Source organism: Podarcis melisellensis (genome assembly GCF_964234715.1).
Source record: "Podarcis melisellensis genome assembly, chromosome: 3".
NCBI lineage: Eukaryota > Metazoa > Chordata > Lepidosauria > Squamata > Lacertidae > Podarcis > Podarcis melisellensis.
This window is the reverse complement of record NC_138530.1, coordinates 40,616,835-40,640,121: the sequence shown is the minus strand read 5'-3', so window position 1 is coordinate 40,640,121 and position 23,287 is coordinate 40,616,835. Positions and strand designations below refer to the sequence as shown.

The following is a 23,287-nucleotide window of genomic DNA, read 5'->3' as shown; positions in this document are numbered from 1 at the left end:
GCACCTAGCTCTCCAGGCAGGCTTCTAGCTCAGCAGCACCCCCAGGGATGCCCATGTGATAATGTGTCCCCCCCCCATGAAATAATTATCCAAACATAATTTGCACCCCACCCTTTTTGAAGGCATATTTGGTTACCCCACCCCTCAAATGGTTGGGTGAAAAGGTTGTGCAATGCGCTTGTTAATCCCCACCCTCTAAAATGTACAGAAACAAGGAATAATTTCATGGTTTATCTAAGATAAATTTTCCATTCATGAACACCAATCTGTTGTTATATGAACTCATTTGTGGAAGTCTTGGGTAAAATATTATGTTATATTAGTAGTAAAAGTACTGTATACCTGAAGGAGCGTCTGCACCTCCATTGTTCAGCCTGAACACTGAGGTCCAGCTCCCAGGGCATTCTGGCAGTTCTCTCACTGAGGGAAGTGACCCCCTCCTCTGGCAACCTGCACAGAATTTTGCTTGATGGTTGCCATTAATTTGTTTTTAATTAAATTTATAATGAATGTTTTTAGAATGTTGAACTATTTTGACTGTTGTTAGCCGCCCTGAGCCCAGCTTCGGCTGGGGAGGGCGGGATATAAATAAAATTTATTATTATTATTATTATTATTATTATAGGGAACCAGGCACCCTTCTTATGGAATGCCCTCCCATCAGATGTCAAGGAGTTGGGTTCTGAACGCCTTGGTACTCAGACGTTTTGGCTCCCGAACACCACAAACCAGGAAGTGAGTGTTCTGGTTTGCAAATGTTCTTTGGAACCTGAACGTCCGATGGGACTTCCGCAGCTTCTGATTGGCTGCAGGAGCTTTCTGCAGCCAATCAGAAGCCATGCTTTGGTTTCTGAACATTTTGGAAGTCGAACGGGCTTCCGGAACGGATTCCGTTTGACTTCCAAGGTATGACTGTACAACCTTTAGAAGACATCTGAAGGCAGTCCTGTATTGAAAAGGTTTTAATGTTCGATGTTATATTATGTTTTTATACATGCTGGAAGCTACCCAGGTGGCTGGGGTATTATTATTGTTGCTGTTGTTATGATGATGAAATTCCTTCAGAACAATTTATGGCTATGTGTCTCTGCACATAATGAATGTGGGCACCTTGTGTTTTCATATTGTAAGCCTGATTTTTACCTACTACATATTTTTTCTCAAGCTGACCTCCATTTTTTGATGCCACAGTTTTACATGCTGAAGTGACCATCTGCATACTTTAGCCCCAGGTAAATGACAAAGCGCCAGGGTCTTTGTCTAGTCACAGATTGGTGATCACCAGTATTAATAGATAGGATTAGCAAATGCAAGCAGGCCAGCAGGCTGCAAAGCTGCTGCTTGTCTCCTTAGATTCCCCTCTGCCTTATCAGTCTCGGGGCTCCATAGAAAGAGAGCGATCAGAGGTTTCAGGACGGCAGAGGTCGGTTTCTTTCTCTTTGCACCAGGACCTGGGGAAAGGGCAAGTTCTGGGTCAGAAACTACAGAAAATGTCTTTTCAGAGTTCCCCTCAGGCACCATGGAGAAACAACAATATCTCCTTTTTGAACAAAGACGCTCCTGTCTCAGAACAAGGAGAGAAGATCATTGGCTTCTATCTACTGGCTCTGGGTATGTATATGGATTTATGGATTAAGCATGCCTGCAAAATTCACAGGGACTTCTGTTGAGCCTAATTAGTTGCAGCTCTTATTGAAACAGAACAGTGGTGCATTTTTACTAAAGAAAACATTGAAACATTTGGAAACAGGAAGACAATATTGTTAAGTCCAGGTAAGATGAAATACTGGACTTTAACTGGATTAGCTCCCATTCATTTCAAATGGAATTAAAATGGCTTGAGTCCAAATACTTGGGGTTAACCAGCCTACATATAATCCAAGCTGCTCCTCTACTAAAGTGCAGTTGAAGATTCTTTGGCAAAGAAATAAAATGGATGGGAGAAGAATCATGTGCAGAAATAGATGACCTCATATTATCCTAGCGAAATACTGCTGTCACTTATTTACTGTTCCAATACTCTACACCTCTTGCTAACTAAAAGATGTATTTGCTTTGCATGCTAAAAATAATTCAGATTATTAAAGTTTGTGTGTGATGTATGTAGCTGATAATTTCCAGGGTGATTACTGTGTTAGTCTGTTGCAGCAAATATAAAAATATTGTGGAACAATAAAAGACTAATAAATTATGCCATTTGCCCTATTAAATTTGTAAGACTTTAAGCTGTTTCTGCATTCAAAAAAAGTAATCTACACTGTGTAACATTTACTGTTACAAGCATTATTAAACTGTAGACATTTGAGTACAGAAGTTTGAACATACTGGCACTGCTGTGCTTACTTAATAATAAAACAGCAGTGCTGCATTTCCCCCCTTTAAGATACTGACCCTGTAATATAACAAGCTGGTGAATAGCTGAGGCCTATCATAGGAATATCACTGTTCTTATAGACCCAATATTTTAGAGAGTCCTAGTGTCAAGATTTTAAACATTTTAAATAAGCGAGACACTATCAAGAGTAAGAATCTTCTTAATTCTTAATTTTTAATGCATTCGATATTCCGAAGTTGCTAGATAACGTTCTACATTGGTATTAGTGAACTAAATATGTGTTTTCTAAGGCAATGGTCAAAATTATTGATGCAGTTTCTCCTACAATTTTAACATGGGAGGACAGCTGGTTGAATTGTTCTTTTCTTTTCTACTTTTTCTTTTTTTCTTTAGCTGATTAGAACTTTGTTTTACACATGAATACAATAATTCAAAACTGAAGTGTTTCTTTTCTATTACAGGAGTGCTTTGTTAAAATTAATTCACACAGAGAATGTGAATACCCATTTGCCCTAACCCAGAGCGTTCCAAACTTTTCATGTTGATGACACACTTTTTAGACATACATCATTTCATGACACAGTATTTCAGTTTTACTAGCAAACTGGAGGTTAAACTAACCCCTTTCCAGCCCTGGAAGGAGCACGGGAAGCTTTTGCATGACAGACATACACACTGCAACTGACACACAAAAGTGTCGGGGCAAACAGTTTTGAATGCTGTCTCCTAACCTCACCTCTCACCTGTGTTTAGCAGAAGGAGCACCTCCAACACAATGTAGTGTGTTGTAAACCATCCAAGATGTTGGCCTTACACTGGTAGGAATAGATGAATCTGTCAACTTCAGTTTCTCTCAGTTTCACATTTTTCTACTCTTCAGTTCTCCCTATCTCTGCATCAGTTTGTGAAATTAAATTTTAAAAGTCCTCATGAGACCTGATCAGCATTTCGCTGCAGATTTCTCCCAATATTCACCTTATGTATGCAATTTTGCCCAATACATTTCTGTATGCAATATGTATAATGCATTTTTGTAAACTGTTTTCACTACTATATACATTTTATGCACATTTCCCCAATATGTGCATTTTTGAAAACATTTTTTGATCAGAGAACACCATTGCCAGATTCAGAAAGGTACGAGTTTGAAATACATTTGTGTAAACCATTTGGAGGTTTTGATGATTAAGTGGTATATAAATCCTGTTAAATAGATAAATAAGAAGAAGATTCTTATTCTGCATCCCTGACAGAATTTTATAGGAGGTGCTCCCTAATGTTTAATCGCCACTGACAACCACCTCTTAGTTTAAAACCTTTTTTTTTGTCCTTGTAATCATCAGCTGCTAAGTAATTAGGGCTTTAAGTGTCATTAGTGCACTATGTTTGTTTAAATGTGCTTAATTGTTGTTCTAGCATATAACCAGTACTTACTGAAGTAACGATGTTCTTTGATTTGTCTTAACTGGAGTTTGGGCAGTTTGCTTGTCTTAAGTTGCACAACCGCGGTCTTCATCTTCTTCAGTCTGGATGGGCATGTGGAAAACATAATGAACTAGAAAGTCATAAAAAATGAACACAAAATTAAAGCTGAAAGTCTGTATTTGCTGATTGTTTGTATATGTGTCACTTCCTCTTTAAACAAAAAACAAAGCAGAATTGTGGAGAAAGAAGAGAAAACCAGACATATGATAGAGGGCTAGACAAATTCATGGAGGTTAAAGCTATCAGGTACAGATATCAGCCACAATGACTATCTTCGCCCTGCAGCTTTGGAGGCAGTATGGCTTTGAATTCCACTTTCTGGGAAACCCAATTGGGGAGAGCGCTCTTGTGCTCAGGTCCTGCTTATGGGCTTCTCAAAGGTATCTTGTTGGCCACAGTAAGAACAGGATGCTGGACTAAATGGGCCTTTGGTCTGATCATACCAGGCTTTCCTTGTGTTCTTAAAATTATATTCAGATATACTCAAGGATGCCCAATTCAAAAAAGGAAAGGAACATGTCCAGTGGGTTGAAAGCCTCTCGATAAACAGATGGTCTCCATCCGCAGAATGACGTTGTAGAGTAAGGGTGGGGAACCTCCAGCCTGGGTGCAGGATGCAGCCCTCCAGTCCTCCTCATCCAGCCCTTCCTTGTCCATGCCACAGTCCTCACTGGCCCAGCTCTGTGCCCTCTTGAGTGCTTCTCCCTGGCTGGAATGGGTCTTTGATCTGCAATGAGGCCTCTTTGCTTGCCTTGCTGGAAAAAGATGCACATGGAAACTATCTTTTCCACGGCTAGAATGTAGCCCACTGTACAAAGGTAAGAGCCCTTTCCATGGCTTCATGTACTTTTGCTTCTGATCTGCCCCACTATGAGCTCTCCCTCCTCTGATCTCTCCCACCAACGTGGCCTCCAAAGGCTTCTGTATGATGGAATCTGGCACTCAGATGAACAAAGGTCCCTCAACCCTGTGGTGAAACTTTCTAAATCCTGCCTTTGCCAAGTCTCTTTGACCCTTCAATCAATGCTTTTTGAAGAAACTACTTTTGCTAGTATGACCATCTTATCCATCAGTCTACCACTATTATTTTCCCATGTCTGTGAAGAAGTTACATGCATTTATTTTAATGGTATGCTCCTATCTCCTCTATAGGGTTTCCTGGGCAGGGGCATCCCAGACCTTGATTTCAGGGCCAAATCTGAGGCCTGAGGGGATGTCCCTGGTGATCTCATTAAGCATGACACAATCCTAACCATTATCTACTGAGAACTAAGTCCTATGATGTTCAATGGGCTTGACTATGGATCCTTTACAAACTTATTGTCAACTGCTCTTGAACAGCTGGCTTTAACAATGCAATCGGCCATCAGTACTGCATGCATTTAATTTCCTTCTGACCTCACCCTCCTCACCAACACGTATGCTATTATACAGTTTGTTACTTTTTAAGGTACCACAACATATTCCTGCATGTTCATTAAAAAGCAAATAAAAGACATTTAAGAGGAACACACAGTCCCATTTCTCACTTACGTCCAGCTGATTGCAGCACTACAAGGTTCCAGTGTAGAAGCCGCGATAATTATAATGTTGTGTCTTCGTGCTGTGAAGAGTTTCCTACTTGACAAGGACTGCTTTTTGCAGCTTTTCATTCTGAGCATTTCCTTTTATTTTCCAGGTTGGATGTCTTGGTTTGGGAACAGCATTGTAATTTTTGTACTCTATAGACAGCGGGCTACCCTTCAGCCCACGGACTACTTGACATTTAACCTAGCTGTATCTGATGCCAGTGTGTCTGTCTTTGGTTATTCCCGCGGGATCATTGAAATCTTCAACGTATTCAGAGACGATGGATTTCTGATCACATCCATATGGACTTGTCAGGTAAGAACTAAATTTCTGTGGCTCGGCCAGTCATGAAACATAAATATCATATATTATCCATGGCCTAGTACAGACACAATTCTGGCAATACATTCCCTCCTCACCTCTCCAGAGCAAATTCAACCACCTTTCTTCCCTTGTCACTTTAATCATGGATTAGTGTTACATCTGCACCAATGCTAACCACATCCTGCATCTTATTCATTAATTGGAAGCTGGTTTACAAACCCTGGTTAAGTGGTTAGGGCAGATATAATCCCATACCAGTGCTGCACAAGTTGTGAATCACTAAACCGAATACATTTCACCAACTACATACAAGTATCCAGCATTCAGTAAACTTCCCATTTATTTTTTTCTCCCTGATGTGCAATGCAAAAAACAGGAGGAGGGATCATCAAGTACTTGGCAGGTTGTGATATGTGTCGGTGAGGCTCTGTTGGGTGCACTCTGAGCTAAATCAAGATCAATGCAGGAAAAAGAGGGGTGGATTTACTCCAGCATTTACAAGTGCTTCCTTTGGTGGAAAAAAAGTTGGAACTGTTCCAGCTAAATAAATAAATAAAATTTAAAAGGTGCAATGAAAAATCATTGACATCTCTGCTCAAAGCTTGGGAAACCAGCGGGAGACAATGCAACTTTTGGATATCCAGATGACACTGATGTTCAGTGGGCCACTGCAGTACCTGAACATTGGCCTTCAATTTTCAGTTATAGGTAGCATGTAATCTTTTTTTCCCCATGGGAAAGTTGTCAGTTGGCTGCAATCCTGTGCACAGTTAGGCTATAGGCCTGCACACAGTTAGGTAGCTTAAATCCCACTGATCCCAAATCAGATCAAATCAATCAATCAATCAATCAAATATCCAGTAAGATTTAGGCAATTGTATTGAGTGCAGGTTTGCATTCTCTTTTGTAACTGAGCTGAATTCGGGATTACATTTTCCTTTGGAATATTCATTTTATAGTCAACTTCTGGCTCCATTTTGCCCATAAAAACTGAGGGATGGTGTTTCTGAGACCATTTAGCAGGTAATGGAAATCCAAATTGGGCCACATTTTGGGCAGAGATGCTGAAACAAATGCCCCTTTATTCAATTTTCATGCAAAAATGTTAGTCAAGTGACTGTGTAAATATTTTATTAAAAGAAATGTCCATAACAGAGCTTTAAACAGAACATATGAGGAACGTTGTCCATTTTTAAATTATAGAAATGTTTTTTCCAACATTTCTTAAAAGTATAGCATGAGTTAATTGCAACCTAATTTGTTGAGAGGTATGCCAGATATATCAGGTGGCAGAAAAATTATGTCTTTCTGCTGTCAGTGTTTGTTTGGCTGTCATTTTGACTAGAACTCTGGCTTCACAAAACAAACTTTTGCCAACAACAACATTCCATTTTTAATTATTTTTCTAACCTGCAAAGAGGAAACTAAAATTGTGTTAACAGACTTCAGAACGTGCAGTCACAGTATGCCATCAGATTTCCATGAAATGACCAATACTGAAATCATTGGTAATATTTTGAAGGAAAATAAACCACACCAGAATTTACAATTTGGCTTTACATGTATAGAAACATATTTTTGCCCTTAATTTAAAATACTTAATACTTGATGTGTGTGATACTTGGCGAACAAACTTTATATACATAGGAGTGAAATTCATTTGTTCAGTGGTTTGGGAAGAGTTCCTAAGCATTCATTTCATCAGACCTTCATGTAAACAAGATTGCTAATTGTGTTTGAAAACTCTAATATAAGGAGATGTTGCTGAGGGTGAGGTGAAACATGAATAGTAAGCTTTTGACGATCAAGGGTTGAATAAGTGATTCTACACAATAGAATGGTACACAATAGTGAACCATAAACACCCAATGTAGGCTGGGAAACAGGATGGTGAGCTAAATAATAATAATAATAAATCCCTGATAGATCAGCCCAATGGCCTACTTTCGTAACCTGTTTCCATGGTGGAAAACCAGATGCCTATGGGTAGCCTTCAATCTGGACATGAGAGCAATAGCTCTCTCACACTGCTACCCCCCGGCAACTGGTATCCTGGAAGCAGCGTGTTGCCATCATGAATAGTGGCCATGGATTGCGTTCTTATTCTCTAGGAATTTGTCTACTTTTCTTCTAGAGCTATCTAAGTTGATGGCTGTCACCACATATTGTGGTAGCAAATTCCATCGTTTAATAATGAGGTATGAAGAACTTCGCTGGGTTCAGATGTTATGACGAATAAAAACTTCTCTCTAGCCACACCATGCATAATTCATTTCTGTACATCTCTAATTTTATACATCTCTATCATGTGTGTTCTTCCACCTTACTTTCTGAGCTAAAAGTCTCCAAGCAATGTAATCTTTTCCACCAGGGGAGTTGCTCCAGGCCCCTGATCATCCTGGCTGCACCTTTCCATCTCTACAATAATCCTGGCTGCACCTTTCCATCTCTACAATAATCCTTTTTGAGATGTGATCACTGGAACTGTACCCATTCTTCAAGTGTTGTCACATCACAGATTTGTATGAAGGCATTACAATATTGGCAGTTTTATTTTTCCAATCCCTTTCCTGATGATTCCTACCATGTAATTTGCCAGTTTCATAGCTGTCACAGACTATATTTTCACTGAGAGAGCCACAGCTATCCAAAGTTCTCTGGTCAGTTACCGCTTAGTGATTTTTGCTGCAATGTGCACCTCTTTATCTCTTAGTTCCACTGAACCACAATTGCCATTTTATTGCCCATATATATCTAGTTTGGAGAAATCCTTTCAAAGCTCTTTGTAACCCTGTTTTTTGTTTTGTTTTACAAACCCTGAATAATTTAATGCCACCTGCAAACTTGCCACCTCACTGCTCACTGCCTTTGGTCTGATCTAAGGGGGCTCTTCTTATGGCACCCTGACAGGATCTGGCTGGAGAGGCCAGGGCCATCTCCAGAAAATCTAAGGTCCCATTAAACTCAGTGAGGAAATTACTTCTGAGTAAACCTGCACAGGATTAGGCTGCATGGCTAAATATTCCTTCAAAATGGGAACAGATTCTCTATTAGTACTGAGTTCAGAATATAGAGCTGGAAAGGATTCTGTCTGGTACAGAATAGAGGAACTACCTACAGGTACAGTGCTTCTGAGTATGTTCAGTGTTTTCCCCCATAAAGGAAATCAGCTGTTGCTTTGAAAATGGATCTCACTAATGGATTTATTTAAAATAGCAGTGTTAAGACAGGCAATAGAAAGAGGCCTGTGGTGACAATAAATGAAAAAGAAAAAAAATGGTTTAGGGAATAGTGTGGCCTTAAAATCCACCTACATCTGCACTGGATTGTGGCCTAATTTGTTTACTGCGGCAGGAACACTCATGATTCAATACATTCTGTACACCTTAACTACTGTACAGTGAACAGCAAGGAACACCGACTAACATACAGATGGATTTACAAACTGCTGTTCCAGCAACAAGCATTGAGGATTAAATTCCGTCTGGGCCAATATAATTCTAGCCAGTTGACAGCCCAAGAGAGATGGGGAAGATAGGAAGGGAGCCAGGACCATCTGCTGTAGCCAGAGGACTAGGAATACATGCGAACATTTGAGGTTTTAACAGGCTCTTAAGATCACCAAAGAGGATCAGACAGGAGGGCCAGGAGCTCTAGTGTGCAGTATAAGGTTTGTTTCTGCTGCAGTTAGTAAACCATTGTGGGTTGCTATGTTTTGCATATAGGGGTTGTGGGTTTTTAGTGGAATTTTATGCATTGTTTTTGCCTTGTTTGATTCTTCTGCAAAGTACTCTGTGGTTTGTGCAAAAGACGATATACAAATCAACTAAATAAATATAAACCCAGGAGAATAAAATGGTCTTCATCCGGTGCTGAAAAGACGTTGGATAAAGTTCCAGATGAGTCTCCAAGGGGCGGCTATTCCTTTTCCTTAGTCACTACTCACTTCACTTGGAGGAGAACATAGACCACAGCCTCTAAGGAGAGCATGCATATATAATAGAAGGTAATCATTTAGGTTCCAAGAAATTAAGGGCTCTGTAACCTTTAGACGAGCACTTTAAGTTGAAACCGCGGACAGACTGGGGGCCTATGGAGCTGAAGAAACATTGGCAGTGAAAGACAAAGTCCTAGTTAACAGTACTGTAGCCTACATTGAACCACCTGCAGTTTCTAGACTTTTTTTTTAAATAAAAGGCAACACCGCCCACAATGCATTGCTGTAGTCTAAATAGGAGGTTACCAGAGCACGGGTAACTGTTTCCAGGCTTTCTCCATCCTGCTGGATGGTTGCAGCTGCTGTATCAGCCGAAGTTGATAGAAGTGCTCTATTCATCTTCTCAGTCCACACTGCTAGCATGCGTCAAAACTGACCCAGCGGTCCTCCAGAAACAGTTCATTCCCTGGACGTGTTTAACCTTTTGCCTTGGCAGAGGCTGCCAACATGGATTAATTAGTCATGTCAGCTGCAAGGGAACTGACTGAAACTCAGACTGACTTTTAAAGAATCCCCCGAAGCATCAAAATGCACACAGACTACAATCCTAAATGCTCATACTAGGGAGCAGCCTCACATAATATTGTGGGACTTACATCTGAGTAAGCAACATGTTTTAGGGTTGCGCTCACAGTGATGTTGGTATTCCACGTATGTCTCATCTGGTGAGTTTTCTCATATCGTGAGTTACCAAAACACATTTGTTCATGAAAGTAGTGTTCCGTGAGCAGCGTTTGGGATTCTGGTGGACCATATCACTCCTAATAGAGAACTTAGTCAGGGAGCGGCAACAGGACTAATGCCAAAAAGGAGCCACTGGGAAACAAGAGGGAAGTATCATTGATTGGCATCCATATGTCCTGGGAGACCATGGAGGATGCACCTTTGGAGGTGAAGTCAAACTTTTGGAAGGTTACAGCACCTGCTGTGGCTGTAGAAACTGATACAGGAGAGACATGTTTTGTTGCAGCTGGGGCAGAGGTAGTGTCTGGTTGTGCTGCTGCAGATGCATCATGGTGTTTCTTCTCTCTGCGCCTCTCCCAGTGGCCATTCCTCCTCTGGTCACTGCTATGGATACATGACCTGACTGTCAGTCTCCAGGCAGTTGTCTGCAAGCGATTCCCACACAGCAGGGTTGATGTTACCAGGCTCATGTCACATTTGCAGGCATCTTTGTAGCGCAGAGTTGGTCTGCCAGTGGGCCTCATGCCTGAAGCCAGCTCCCCATAGAGCACATTCCACGTGATTGAAGATCTTCATTGAAAGATTTCCAAAAGTACAAATTTCAAATTAAAGCTGTTTTTTTATTATTATTATCATGAATTATGTAGGTTCACCTTCAAATGCATCAGTTTTCTCCTCCATGCCTCCCTATAACTCAGGATAACACTGCATGGATGGGACAAAGAGTCTGACCCCTGGATAAATAATAATCAGTTTTTAAAGTGCCACAGGAACATTTGTTGGTATTGCTACAGCGGCCTAACCCAGATACCCCTCTGGAAATTGTTAAATGGAATGGGCGTTGAGAATTAGGTTCTCAGACTTAATTAAGTAGTAGCTGAAGCACAGGTATTCCTGGGGATTCATGCCTATATATAGTTCATTATTCCTGACATTTGTATAAGATGGAAATAAATAACAACCAAACCATAGAACTGACAGCCCTTAAGAGCATTAACAGATAAAGCAGGTGGTAAAAGTGCTGAGGAGACACGCTGTGTAAGCTCACCTCAGCATCCTGGTTAATTAACAATGGAGTCTCTTTAAAATAAACTCACAGAGCAAAGCCAAAAGCTGAAAGGGTGGAGAGAGCTTTTTCCCTACTAATATTTCCTGTTGTCTACTACTGTATAGGAAAGATGGTTGTGGGGGGAGATTCCCTCCCCAAAAATCTGCTTTACGAATTCTGATGTTGTCAATCTTAGAATATTTGCTGCTGTGTAACTACCATGCCTGAATCTTTCAGTGTCTGAAGGACCTGGATCTATAGTTGCCAGTCATACTGGAAAGTCATACTGGAAAGGTATGGCTAGAGGTATGTTGGGAGATCTTCAAAAGCTGCCCAAAAGTCAATAGAGATAGGAATTCTTGTGGGGTGATTCCTTCACCTCCTGATAAAATGATATCTGCAGGAGCCCCCCCCCCAAGAACACAGTAATTTAAGGGGTGAAGTGATGTGTCCTGATCTCAAAAGGTTTATACACTGACTAGTAGGAGTCCTCTGGGGTTTCAGATAGGAGTGTGTCCTCTAAAAGGCAAGGGCTTCCTATGGTTATCAACTTTTAGGAAGAAGTGTTGCTGTGTATTAAACCTTTGCTGAGCATACAGGAATTTAGCAAGTGAAGCTTTTCTCACCCCTTATATCCATACCAGAAAAAGCTTCGTCTATATTTCTGTGTGCCAGGCTTTCGTTACGTGCACCAGAGTTGGGAGAATAAATGAATTTGCTGTCTGAAGCTGGAGTCCCCAAAAACTTACATTCTGTACTTAGCAGCTCAGCCCTGTACATGTTTACCAGGAAGTAATTGCTTTTGAGTTAAACGGGAATTGCCCTCAAGCAAAGGCACATTGAGATATAGATATAGGGTACTCTGGGCATATTGCAGTTTATAATATGGGACCCTTCCTTGTGTTCATGTCTTAGCATGCAGACAATCAGTGAACAAAAATTTGCTACTCTCTAAATTGCTCACAACAGTATTGATGTAATTGTGGGATGGGAAGCAAAACTGACAATCTGCTAATATTTTCTAATTGGTAAGAAGAGCTGACAGAGTCAATACTGAGATTGGCTAAACATCCTTGATGTTTAGTAAAGTTGTCAGACTTAATTTGCCAGTTTAGATGCCTGAATGGTTATGTTATTCCACACTTCAGTAAGTATGGTAACTTCTCAAAAGTCCAACAAATAATATTCCAGTCACCAATGTAGGTTGTGGGTGTAATGTTTGAATAGTCCCAATTTGTTAATTTGTAGGATTTTTGAGCAGTTATTGTATGTATGGAAGAAGAGAACTACACAGACCAAATAAGTAAATAAACTAGCCAAATAAGCTAAATGAATTTTGGGCTTATGCTCTCCATCCTGTGTTCATTCTCAGCACTTAGAAAATTTTACAACAAATTATAGTTCTTTGCCATTTTAAGTCACAGTCAGTTATTGTCTTCAAACCATAGTTTTCTGTAAACCAAGAATGATTGCTGTGGAAGGCAAGAGCCCACAAACACAATGTTCTTCAAGAATTGTTCTTGGAACACCAAACCATGGTTTGGCAATGTTTTGATGTGCTCATTGCACCATTTGAAAATCCCTACTGATAAACAATTGCACGCCGCTGTCAAGCTGCTGTTAAAACCACAAGAATAGGGGTAATGAAATAGTACACAACTCCAAGAACATGTAAATCCAAATGGACAGCAGGGCAACAATGACGCAATGCAATAAAAACAAGATGTAAAGTATCCTAAAAATGAAAACAAACCATAATAAAACTAAGAGATAGAAACTGAAAACCAAATATATGTAGTTGCTTTCTAATCACTGGGCAAAGAATCCTGTCCTGTGCCCAAAGGACTGTAAGGTCGATGCCAGTCCGTCACAGCACCATCACAGTAAAGATCTTTTCCTACATTCAAGCATGAGACACTTCAGCAAGTGACAGTTCTTAGAGAAGACCTTAATGCAAGGGCAGGATAGTATGGGAGAAGGCAGGGCATGCAGGGCTCTATTTAAACCTTAAAGGTAGGCAGCAGCACTTTGAAGTGTGACCTGAAGTGAATGGGCAGTCATTGAAATACTCTAAGAAGTTCTATAATTACCCACGTGACAGAATTCTGGCAGCCAAATTCTGAACTAAATTCTGAAACTTCTGAGTTATCTTTACGAGCAGCTCCACGTATACAGTTGTCCAACATTGGCAGACAAGTGTGGATCATTGTAGCTAAGCTACTTTAGCGGGTGAATCGTTCCCTGGCATAGGGAGTTTCAGCTGCTCGATTTCTGCTTGGTTCTTTTGGCTACAGTCCATCCAAAGTTAAGCGTTTTGCAAGCCCCACTGACTTAACTGAGCCTCTTCCACTGAAATCAATGGCATACTTCGATTGACTGCTTCATACTCTTTCTCTGTACCGAATGTTAAATGTACTTTTATTCTTCATTTTGCGTTTCAGTAATTCAGGAGCTTAGGAGTGTGTGTCTAAAGCATGTGTTTGCTTGTTCTTTTAATGTACTCCTCAACCACATGATTTATCCCTGGTTTTCAGATACCTACATGTTCACTGATCATATGGATGATAACTCTCCCTGACATTCAATATTTCACTGATATCTAAGATGCTTGTATGCCCTAAAGAACATATGAGCTCACTGGCACCATCCCAATATTTGTTATTGCTCCTGGCATTCTGAAACTTAGATGTGGGAACAACCCTATTACTATTTGTTTTTCCAGGTTGATGGATTTCTGACACTGCTGTTTGGTCTTGCTAGCATTAACACACTCACAGTGATTAGTGTGACTCGCTATATAAAAGGATGCCATCCAGACAGAGGTAAGGTGTTTTGGACAACACAAAATTATTAAGGCTTGATATCCTGTCTCACAGGTATTCCTTTCTTACAATAGGCCAAACTTGCCCTAATTTAAATGTTTTTAAAAGAAAACTGGGTTATTCCCTTCACCCTGATTCTAGAGAATCTCTTATAGACACATGGTTCTAATTTGAGTGTAACAATAAACCATGGTTTATCATTAAGGTAGCAAGCTGCAGTGGATCTTAAACTTGTGCACACGCACTTACCCTTTTCTCCTTTAGCAGGGCCAGGAGAATTTCAGAAGTTTTTTGCTTCCACTCAAGACTAATCACAGTTAAGCCTTGTGTCCAAACCTGGACAAAATGCAATTAGTCTTCACTATAGTTTATGAAGCTTTCTTGTTTCAATTGACCATTGTTAAGATTAACCACAGTTTAGGGTTCTGGCAACACTGCTAATCTGTGGCTCATTGAGAGCCAGTGTGGTGTAGTGGTTAAGAGCAGTAGTCTCGTAATCTGGGGAACCGGGTTCGCAAATCCGCTCCTCCTGCTGGGTGACCTTGGGCTAGTCACACTTCTCTGAAGTCTCTCAGCCCCACTCACCTCACAGAGTGTTTGTTGTGGGGGAGGAAGGGAAAGGAGAATGTTAGCCACTTTGAGACTCCTTAGGGTAGTGATAAAGTGGGATATCAAATCCAAACTCTTCTTCTTCATTGAAATCTACAGCAAAACCTTCCAACCTAAGGGCTGCAATCCCAATAGTTCCATCAAAGGTAGGGAATCTACAAGGATTCCTGGTCGCACAAATGTACCAGTGCCATTTTTCTTTATGATGACTGTGTGCCTTAAGTGTACAATAGCAAAATGAGTTAAGCACCAATCTTCTGCTGTGTGTTTCAGGGCATTGTATCAACAATAGCAACATCAATGTGGCTCTTTTTCTTATATGGATAGCAGCTTTCTTCTGGTCAGTAGCTCCAGTCCTGGGATGGGGCAGTTACACAGGTAATTAATTTCTCTCTAGGAGAAGGTCTTTGTGGGAATTTCTCTCTAAACTATTTGTGGGAATCTGGAAACACATCAACCAATATCTACAAGGAGCAATTTAAATCGGGTATTATTTTTACACTATTTTAGTCTAATAGTGCTGGAATCCAGGTCAGTTTTCTAGATCCAAGCATTCTAGATGTAGGCATCACCATTTTACAACTTAGACTGCAACCCTTTATGCACTTTCCTGAGTGTAAGCCCTATTGGCCTTACTTCTGAGTCCAATAGACATATTTGGGATTGCATCACTAATCTCAGTTTTTTTAGTCTTCAAAATCCCAAACTAGAGCTCACTGAAGGAGTCACATATATCTATCCTGAAAATCCATATGGATTTTTAAAATTATAACTTAGCTCATCTCGCTCTATAAGCCGAGGGAGTCAGAGTTTGTCCGCAGATAGTTTTCCGGGTCATGTGGCCAGCATGACTAAACAGCTTCTGGCGAACCAGAGCAGCGCATGGAAACGCTGTTCACCTTCCTGCTGGAGCAGTACCCATTTATCTACTTGCACTTTGACGTGCTTTCAAACTGCCAGGTGGGCAGGAGCTGGGACCGAACAATAGGAGCTCACCCTGTCGCAGGGATTCGAACCGCCGACCTTCTGATTGGCAAGCCCTAGGCTCTGTGGTTTAGACCAGAGTGCCACCCGCATCCCTAAGTAATAAGTGGTTGCTTATTACTCTGGTGGATAGCTAAACTAAAGTGAAGATTACAGCAATAACTATGCTGTAATTCTTGGACTTCATTAAGACATTTCAATTTTCTTTTCCACCTGGAATTCTAAAGAGAAATTAATCTTGATGAATTTTAAAACTGGAAAATCGCAGCAAGCTGTATTTAAAAAAAACAAAAAAACCCGAATGACTAACCAAGTTCTTTTGCTTCCTAGATCGCATGTATGGAACATGTGAAATAGACTGGGCAAAAGCTAACTTCTCAACCATCTACAAGTCTTATATAGTGTCCATTTTCATTTGCTGTTTCTTCCTGCCTGTGTCTGTCATGGTTTTTGCTTACGTCTCCATCATCAATACTGTCAAGTCGAGCCATGCATTAAGCGGACCAGGTGATCCAACTGATAGACAGAGGAGAATGGAACGAAGCGTCACAAGGGTCAGTCTGGGCTTTTCTTTAGTCTGCATTGGGTGGAGAAACTTTTAAAAGCCATGGGCTGCATTTCCTTCAGAGAAGTGGTCAGAGCAGCATACAAGGGGTGGGTGGAACTGAGGCCAGTGGTGGATGGGAGCTAAAGTCAAAAGCGGGACGGACACTCCTTTTCTCTCTCTGCCACTCCCTTCCCTCTCAAACACACATGCACACAGTGTGGCTGAATACAAACCATGCATTTAAAGCACGTGACTTCCCCCAAAAGAATCCTGAAACCGTAATTTGTTGAGGGTGCTGGGAAATGCAGCGCTTGTGAGAGGCAAACTAAATTTTCTAATTTAGAATGCATGTAAAGCTTTAGACAACCTTAAAATGTGAGGTAGCTAGGAGGCAGATAATTCTAGAGGATTGAAACCTATTTATTAGGTCTGTGGGCCAATGAGACACTTGGAAATACGATCCAGGTCTCCCAGTTTTCCAGGACCACCTTCTTTACAGGGATCCCTTGGGCAAGAAAGTGGAAACAGGCAAGTCTTGTTTTCTCTCCTCTAGGTCTCCATAGTCATTTGCACAGCCTTTATCACAGCCTGGTCCCCATACGCGGTCATCTCCATGTGGTCCGCCTATGGTTACTCTGTGCCCAATTTAACCAGCATCCTCGCCAGCCTTTTTGCGAAATCTGCCAGCTTCTACAACCCCATCATCTACTTTGGAATGAGCTCCAAATTCCGGAAGGACATCCTCGTCTTGCTGCACTGTGCCAAAGAGATCAAGGACCCCGTGAAGCTCAAGCGGTTCAAGAACCTCAAACAGAAACAGGAGAACTCGCCTTCTCAGAGAGAGGAGAAATACGCGCCAGAAGTTCATCCTGCACTGAGTCCTGATTCTGGTGTGGGGAGTCGTTCTAACACCCCGCCCCCTGTCAACAGGGAGGTGTATCTTGGTGCTTTTGATACCCCGTCCAACAACCCTGATATCGAATGCGACAGGCTGTGACCCGGCTGTTCAAAATGTGCAGCTGGTGAACACAACCCATAGGATACTCCTGCCCCAATTCCTTTCACCCCTGTCCTTTCCTCTAGCACTTAACATGACATACCAGCTCGACTTCCAGTGAAGCAGGACACATAAAACCAGCACTAAAAGCATGTGCGGTACATAGGGGAGACTCATAAAAATTGCTGCGTGGCTGATTAAATATAAAGGTGAGCAGCACATCTAGCCTGAGCAGGGATTCGTTTCCCCCTCTGCAGCTGCAAGTGAAAGACGTTTTTGTGGGGAAATCCATTCACTGGCATGTAAAAAAGAAAAACAAAATTGCCAATATTTTCTCCACCTAAATAATATAATTCAGAAGTTACCGATCTTTTTGGCTGGTTTTATTTCTTGCTTAAAATCCTGGCTTTATTCACTTTGCTTGCAGTCCTCACAACAGTGCATTTACTCAGGGGCCGTTCAGGAAATAGCACTGCAATGCTGCTCCACAGTCAGCCACCAGAGGGTGGATAATCTTTTAACATACTCCCTGTGGGAGACTAAACATTTCAGGTCCCAGGTGCTGCCTACCGGAGAGCAGTTATGAGAACCAAAACCCTTGTTCTTAAGTCTGAAGGCTGCCGCTGAGCCACTAGAGCCGAAGTCCTGAGTCCTTAATCGCAGGTGCAGTTAGGTCATTTTAGACTCCGGACTTAACGTTCTTATGGGGGAAAGCCCTCTTTAGATGGTAACATGCATCAATTCACTATCTTCTGAACGCTGCCTGCCAGCGGGGAGAAGGGGCCTTCCTGTTCCTCTTCTGAATGGGACCCTTGGACTTCTTTCCCCAAAGCCCCACTTTGACAGAACCTCAGGCCACAGGTGAGATGTAATAAACTGCCCTGCACGCCATATTGACAACCGGTGCTTTTCATGCCTGTTGCTATTGCTACCATGTTTTCCCGCCTGAATTAAGAAGTACAAATGACACCTTTGCCCTCCTAATTGTGGGTAATATATAGAGGAGGCAGATTGAGGCAAGGAAACGGCGTCCCTCTTTGTCCTCAGGAGCAGCTTCACCTAGCTTCACTGATTTATAATTATATCTATATACCGCCACTTCTAAAAAAATATCACAGCAGTTTACAACCATTGTACATAAAACCATATAATACAAACCATTATTCTATTAAAAAAAGACAAATCAAAGATCAACTAACTACCACAGAAGTTTTTTTTCTTAATTGTCAACACCAGCTTCATGGCAAAACCACAACAGATCAAACCAAACCAAGAAATGAGTTTAATATGTAGCAGGAAGGTATGTACCTTGTTTTGTCTTAAATAATTGCAGGTGCAGAAGAACCTAATTCTTACTGGGAAGACATACTTCTTTTTTTAAACAAGGCTCCAAAATACATGGGAGTGGGGGAGACTCTTCTGATAATTGGTGGGAGGCCGGTGACATCCATGGGTTGCCATCCCAGTAAGAATGAGGCTCCTTTATAACCATTTGAGGAATAGCAAGTTATACAGCTGCATGCTATGTCCCTATTTTGGCCCTCATGGAATTATCTCTAAACCTTCTGCCAATCAGGACAAGACCCTAATATTAATAAAAGAGAGAGATTGGGATTTGTATTGTTTATCTCTCCACTGAAAAGTTGTGTTTATGCAGGGGGGAAGAAAATCCCCAGCAAAACCCTAATAGGCATACTTTATTTTTTGTGAAATAAACAGAAATTTCACAGGAGGGGTCTTATATTTATACAAAGGTGCTAAGGCTAAGTAGGAACTGCTGTTGTAGTAAGGAGTAAGTCTGGGGCATACAAATTTTGGGGTGTACCTAGGGTCTCTCTATGGCCAGCATTTGAGGGGTTTACTTGCCCTTCTATCAGAGAGCCCTTAAAATGCCAGTGATGAGACCAGGAGCCTGCAGTCATGCGCCATGAAAAGCACACTGCTTCACTATATAAAGAGAGCTCTTTGTGTTTTTAAAATGATTTGGCATGGATTTCAGGCCCTGGTGCAGCATTTTCAACATGGATATGAACAACTTTCTTTCTCTTTTGGCTTTTTATACAAAGACTGCCATGACAACAGCACAGTATCCATGAGTGGGCACATGTGATAAAGATCTGTGCTCTGGAATATTCTTTTTTCATGCGCCTATTTGTATTTGTACATTTGACCAACAAATGTGGTGTGTGGGGGTCATTATCATTTTTAAAACTTGTGGAATTTTACACTCACTGGCATGAAGGGGGGGCGGGGGGAGAGCCTAATGTGTCTTTGCAAAAGCTTCATTTTTCTATTTGTATTCCTTGGGATGGTTACAAAAAAACCTTCCTTTCCTCCCTCAGCATGTTTGTTTTGAGATTATCATCTCTAATTTCAATTTTAAAACAAATAAACTTTATAAGCAATAAGAAAGAGGACTATGATGTCTTTCATGGCCATAGACGAACTGAGGGCACATTCATTTTTAGGAGAAAATAGGAGATTTTTTTCTTGAGGGACTTCATTACCACGACTAATGAAAAGCTAATGCATATAGTGTGTTTCATCCTGGGTTCATTTCAGAAGCAAAATGAACCAAATGATGCCAGTAGCCAAGTCTTTTCCTTTTCCATGGAAGATGAAGCAGGATGAGGAGGCCATAGGATGGCTAAAAAAATGGTCCTGCCACTCCTTCCTGATGTTCAACACAATGCTTCATATAATATGTCTGTGACAGATTATCCTTTTAGTTGCCCACCTGTTGGTCTAGCAGCAAAAGCTGTCTTTCCCCCGTTGTTTCTTTGTATGGAGAATGCCACCAGATTTGTGCCTCATTCTTTGCATGTGAGGCATTGTTTGTATAGGGCCAAAGGCCACAGTCCCTGGCTAGACCAGTCAGGTCCATAATAACCATAACTAAGGACACGGGTGGTGCCGTGGTCTAAACCACTGAGCCTCTTGGGTTGCCGATCAGAAGGTTGGTGGTTCGAATCCCCGTGACGGGGTCAGCTCCTGTTGCTCGGTCCCAGTGGCGTAGCGTGGGTTGTCAGCACCCGGGGCAAGGCAAGTAATTTGCGCCCCCTAACCCGTGGATTTGCGCCCCCTAACCCTAACCCCCAGATGTTGCGCCCAGTGCGGCTGGCCCCCCCTGCACCCCCCACGCTACGCCACTGCTCGGTCCCAGCTCCTGCCCACCTAGCAGTTCAAAAGCACACCAGAAAGTGCAAGTAGATAAATAGGTACCGCTCTGGTGGGAAGGTAAATGGCGTTTCCGTGCGCTGCTGTGGTTCGCCAGAAGCGGCTTAGTCATGCTGGCCACATGACCCAGAAAAACTGTCTGCGGACAAACACCAGCTCCCTCGGCCTGTAAAGCGAGATGAGTGTCACAACCCCAGAGTCGTCTGCGACTGGACTTAACTGTCAGGGGTCCTTTACCTTTACCTTTTTAAAGCCTCGTCGTAATCCAGAGTGGGCAACTGTACTTTTTAAAATAGATGCTGTCGAAAAAGAGTATTTTTCAAATTCCCTTCTTTCCTTCCTTCCTTCCTATTCATATAAGTATGAAATCCATAGCTATAGTTTTTTGATCATATATTGCATCAATTATAAAGTGTGCAGGCTCCTAAACACAACTTTGCCACTCATCCAACAGCAGACAAATGTTCTTTTAGTGTTGTTTAGAGGCAGCTAATCCTGCACTACATGCTCAGTGCTATCATGCTCAAAGCTGGTCACCAGCCCTCAGTTGTGTGCCAGTTGTGTGCCAAGATGAAGATTTTGAAAGGCAATAGGTGGCATAAAGGGCTAAATATGGAGTGGCTTTTAAACCAATGTGGAGAAGTACGGCTATTATCAAGACAGAAAGCAGGAGATGCAAAGCACATTAGTTGTTGGGGGGCATACTTGGCCTTGTAGAGTACCACAATGAGGCTGACAGCACATACAAATGATGGGGTGAACTGTCCCAGCCCAGTGAGCTCGCTATCTCATCTTGCCAAGTGGTTCAGGTGTGTGGAATGTTTTGCGTGGCAATACAATTATTTCTAACCTCCAAGAAGATACACAGAGTTAGAAAATGAGGACTAGAATTAGATCATGGCAAGGACAGCAATATATAAAATAGCAGTAGAACCCATCCAGACTGCTGCTTTATTGTAGACGTATGTAGCAACATGTTGCTGATTGCATTAATAGTGCATTTGAAATACATTTGTACCAGATCATCCACATCCCACTTTTATCAGTTGTTCTGCAATGCTTCCCAATGCTCCCACATTATTGCGTCGACACTTATCCCCACCATTGACACCTATCCATTTTATTGTTCCCACCATCACCAATTCCTCCCTTTCCCTCTCTAACAGCAAGTAAGTTGTGCTGTGACTCCATGCCACCATTGCTTAATTTGCAGACTTTTTATATTTTTTTAAATGCTGGGGCTGTGATTTCTGTGCTAAACGCTGTTCATTTGCGGTGGGGGACACACAGGGCTGGTGTTCTCCACAGTGGTGCTGTGGTTAATTTTGGAAGTCCTGCCAGTAGTTTGACTGGATTCATTTCTTCTTTAAAAGTGGATCGACATGTGTGCAATGCATGATGTTTAAACTATAGGATGGCTGATTCAGATCCCCTGGCATCTGGGGATAAGCCCAGCATGTACTAAATGGTCACAGCAGGCTCAGGAACCAGAACAGACCTCTATGCTCTGTTCATCCCACTTCAAACCATTTCAAACCAATCACAATTATCCTAGGCTTTTGCTAACCAGGCGTGGGACAATTTGACTTTCTCAGCAAGATACTTGAAAACAAATAATCCAATTAATGAAAGAAGCAGAGTGTAAAAGTGCTTTGGAGTATTTGGGAACAGGGCAGATAATTGGTCGGCGGCACCTCCCTCCTGGAAAGAATCTCTGAACAATGGCTGCTTGAGAAGCCCTCCTTGTTTAACTTAACAGTGAGGCTGGTGTTTGACCTCCACAAAAGCCAAAGCTGTGACATTTCACTGGCAATCCAAAGAGAGAGAGAGAGAGAGAAAGAGAGAGAGAGAGAGAGAGAACAAAGATGGACACCACATTGATGTGCTGGGCTATAATTAAACAAACTTCAGGAATGGCATTCCTTCGAATTCAACAGTGCACTCACAGCAATGAGTTATGTAACATTTCCCTAGCTATTCAAGCTGACTGCTGTTAGTGAATAATCAAAAAAGGTCATCTGTTAAGAAATGCAGCTTTTGTTTCTAAGGTGGGAAGGAGAAGGAGGTTATGAACCACAACTTCAGTTCATCTGTGTTACAGACTCAGCTTTCTTACAAGGATTTGTAGTGATGGGGGTGGTTATTTTAGTGTTTTTAATTCCAATTCTGCTATTTTTAATTCAACTCTGTCTCTTTTCGGGAACCAAACACCTCTTTGTCCCATTTGGACCAAGGAAATAGATGGGTTTTGGATCAGCTTCCCTTAGAATGTTGCTCCAAGCATGACCCTCGCTGTGCAAAAAAAGTCTTGTGATTAAGATGCCTTGTGACTGGCTTAATCTTAACTGGTGCTCAGAAATTAATTCTTTAGCCATTTTCCTTGCAGAGAGAGGCCTAAAGCCATTGACCTTCTCCGTGGAGACTTCATGTGAGGTATAATGACTTTTGTTTTTAACTGAGTTCCCTAAATCAATCCAAACGATGAGGGTCACTAGTTGTTTTAATTAACATGTCTATAACTCTTTCCACTAAATTATCTTTTCCCCAGCCAGATTAGATGGGTGTTATTTGAGTTCCCTCACCTACAAACATAGTTGCAAACTTTAATTGGTTTAGTCAGTAGATTAGTAAATGCAACATTTACTTGGGCTCAGGGAACACCTGCTACTCCCTAAGTGCTGAAGCTAAACAGGTGCGGATCTGATCTGT

At 41.6% G+C, this 23,287-nt stretch overlaps 1 protein-coding gene and 1 long non-coding RNA gene across 3 annotated transcripts in view; one reads left to right on the top strand and one right to left on the bottom strand.

Annotated features, from left to right (window-relative positions):
• Positions 1–678: 678 nt before the first annotated feature.
• LOC309366462 (visual pigment-like receptor peropsin) lies at positions 679–19,771 on the top strand. Of its 2 annotated transcripts, none has more exons than XM_081905054.1 (6): positions 679–1,611; positions 5,499–5,704; positions 14,165–14,264; positions 15,147–15,251; positions 16,188–16,411; positions 16,958–19,771. In XM_081905054.1, the coding sequence occupies exons 1-6, from the start codon at positions 1,308–1,310 to the stop codon at positions 17,399–17,401; spliced, it is 1,383 nt and encodes a 460-aa protein (XP_081761180.1). In that variant the 5' UTR covers positions 679–1,307; the 3' UTR covers positions 17,402–19,771. The 2 variants fall into 2 exon arrangements, with proteins under 2 accessions (XP_081761180.1, XP_081761181.1); XM_081905055.1 differs by having other exon boundaries at positions 1,506–1,611; positions 3,990–5,704.
• The window catches only part of LOC309366470, a 52,102-nt gene continuing 30,421 nt past the window's right edge, over positions 1,607–23,287 (bottom strand). The window contains exon 3 of the long non-coding RNA XR_014166714.1: positions 1,607–3,890. This is a non-coding gene — a long non-coding RNA (uncharacterized lncRNA). The remainder of the gene's footprint in view (positions 3,891–23,287) is intronic.

What these genes read in the sequence shown, in the direction of transcription:
- LOC309366462 (XM_081905054.1), top strand. Translation starts at nt 1,308, where the DNA reads ATGCAAGCAGGCCAGCAGGCTGCAAAGCTGCTGCTTGTCTCCTTAGAT. An exon ending in CTTCTATCTACTGGCTCTGG is followed by an intron (nt 1,612 to 5,498) that starts GTATGTATATGG and finishes TTTATTTTCCAG; the next exon opens with GTTGGATGTCTTGGTTTGGG. An exon ending in AGGATGCCATCCAGACAGAG is followed by an intron (nt 14,265 to 15,146) that starts GTAAGGTGTTTT and finishes TGTGTGTTTCAG; the next exon opens with GGCATTGTATCAACAATAGC.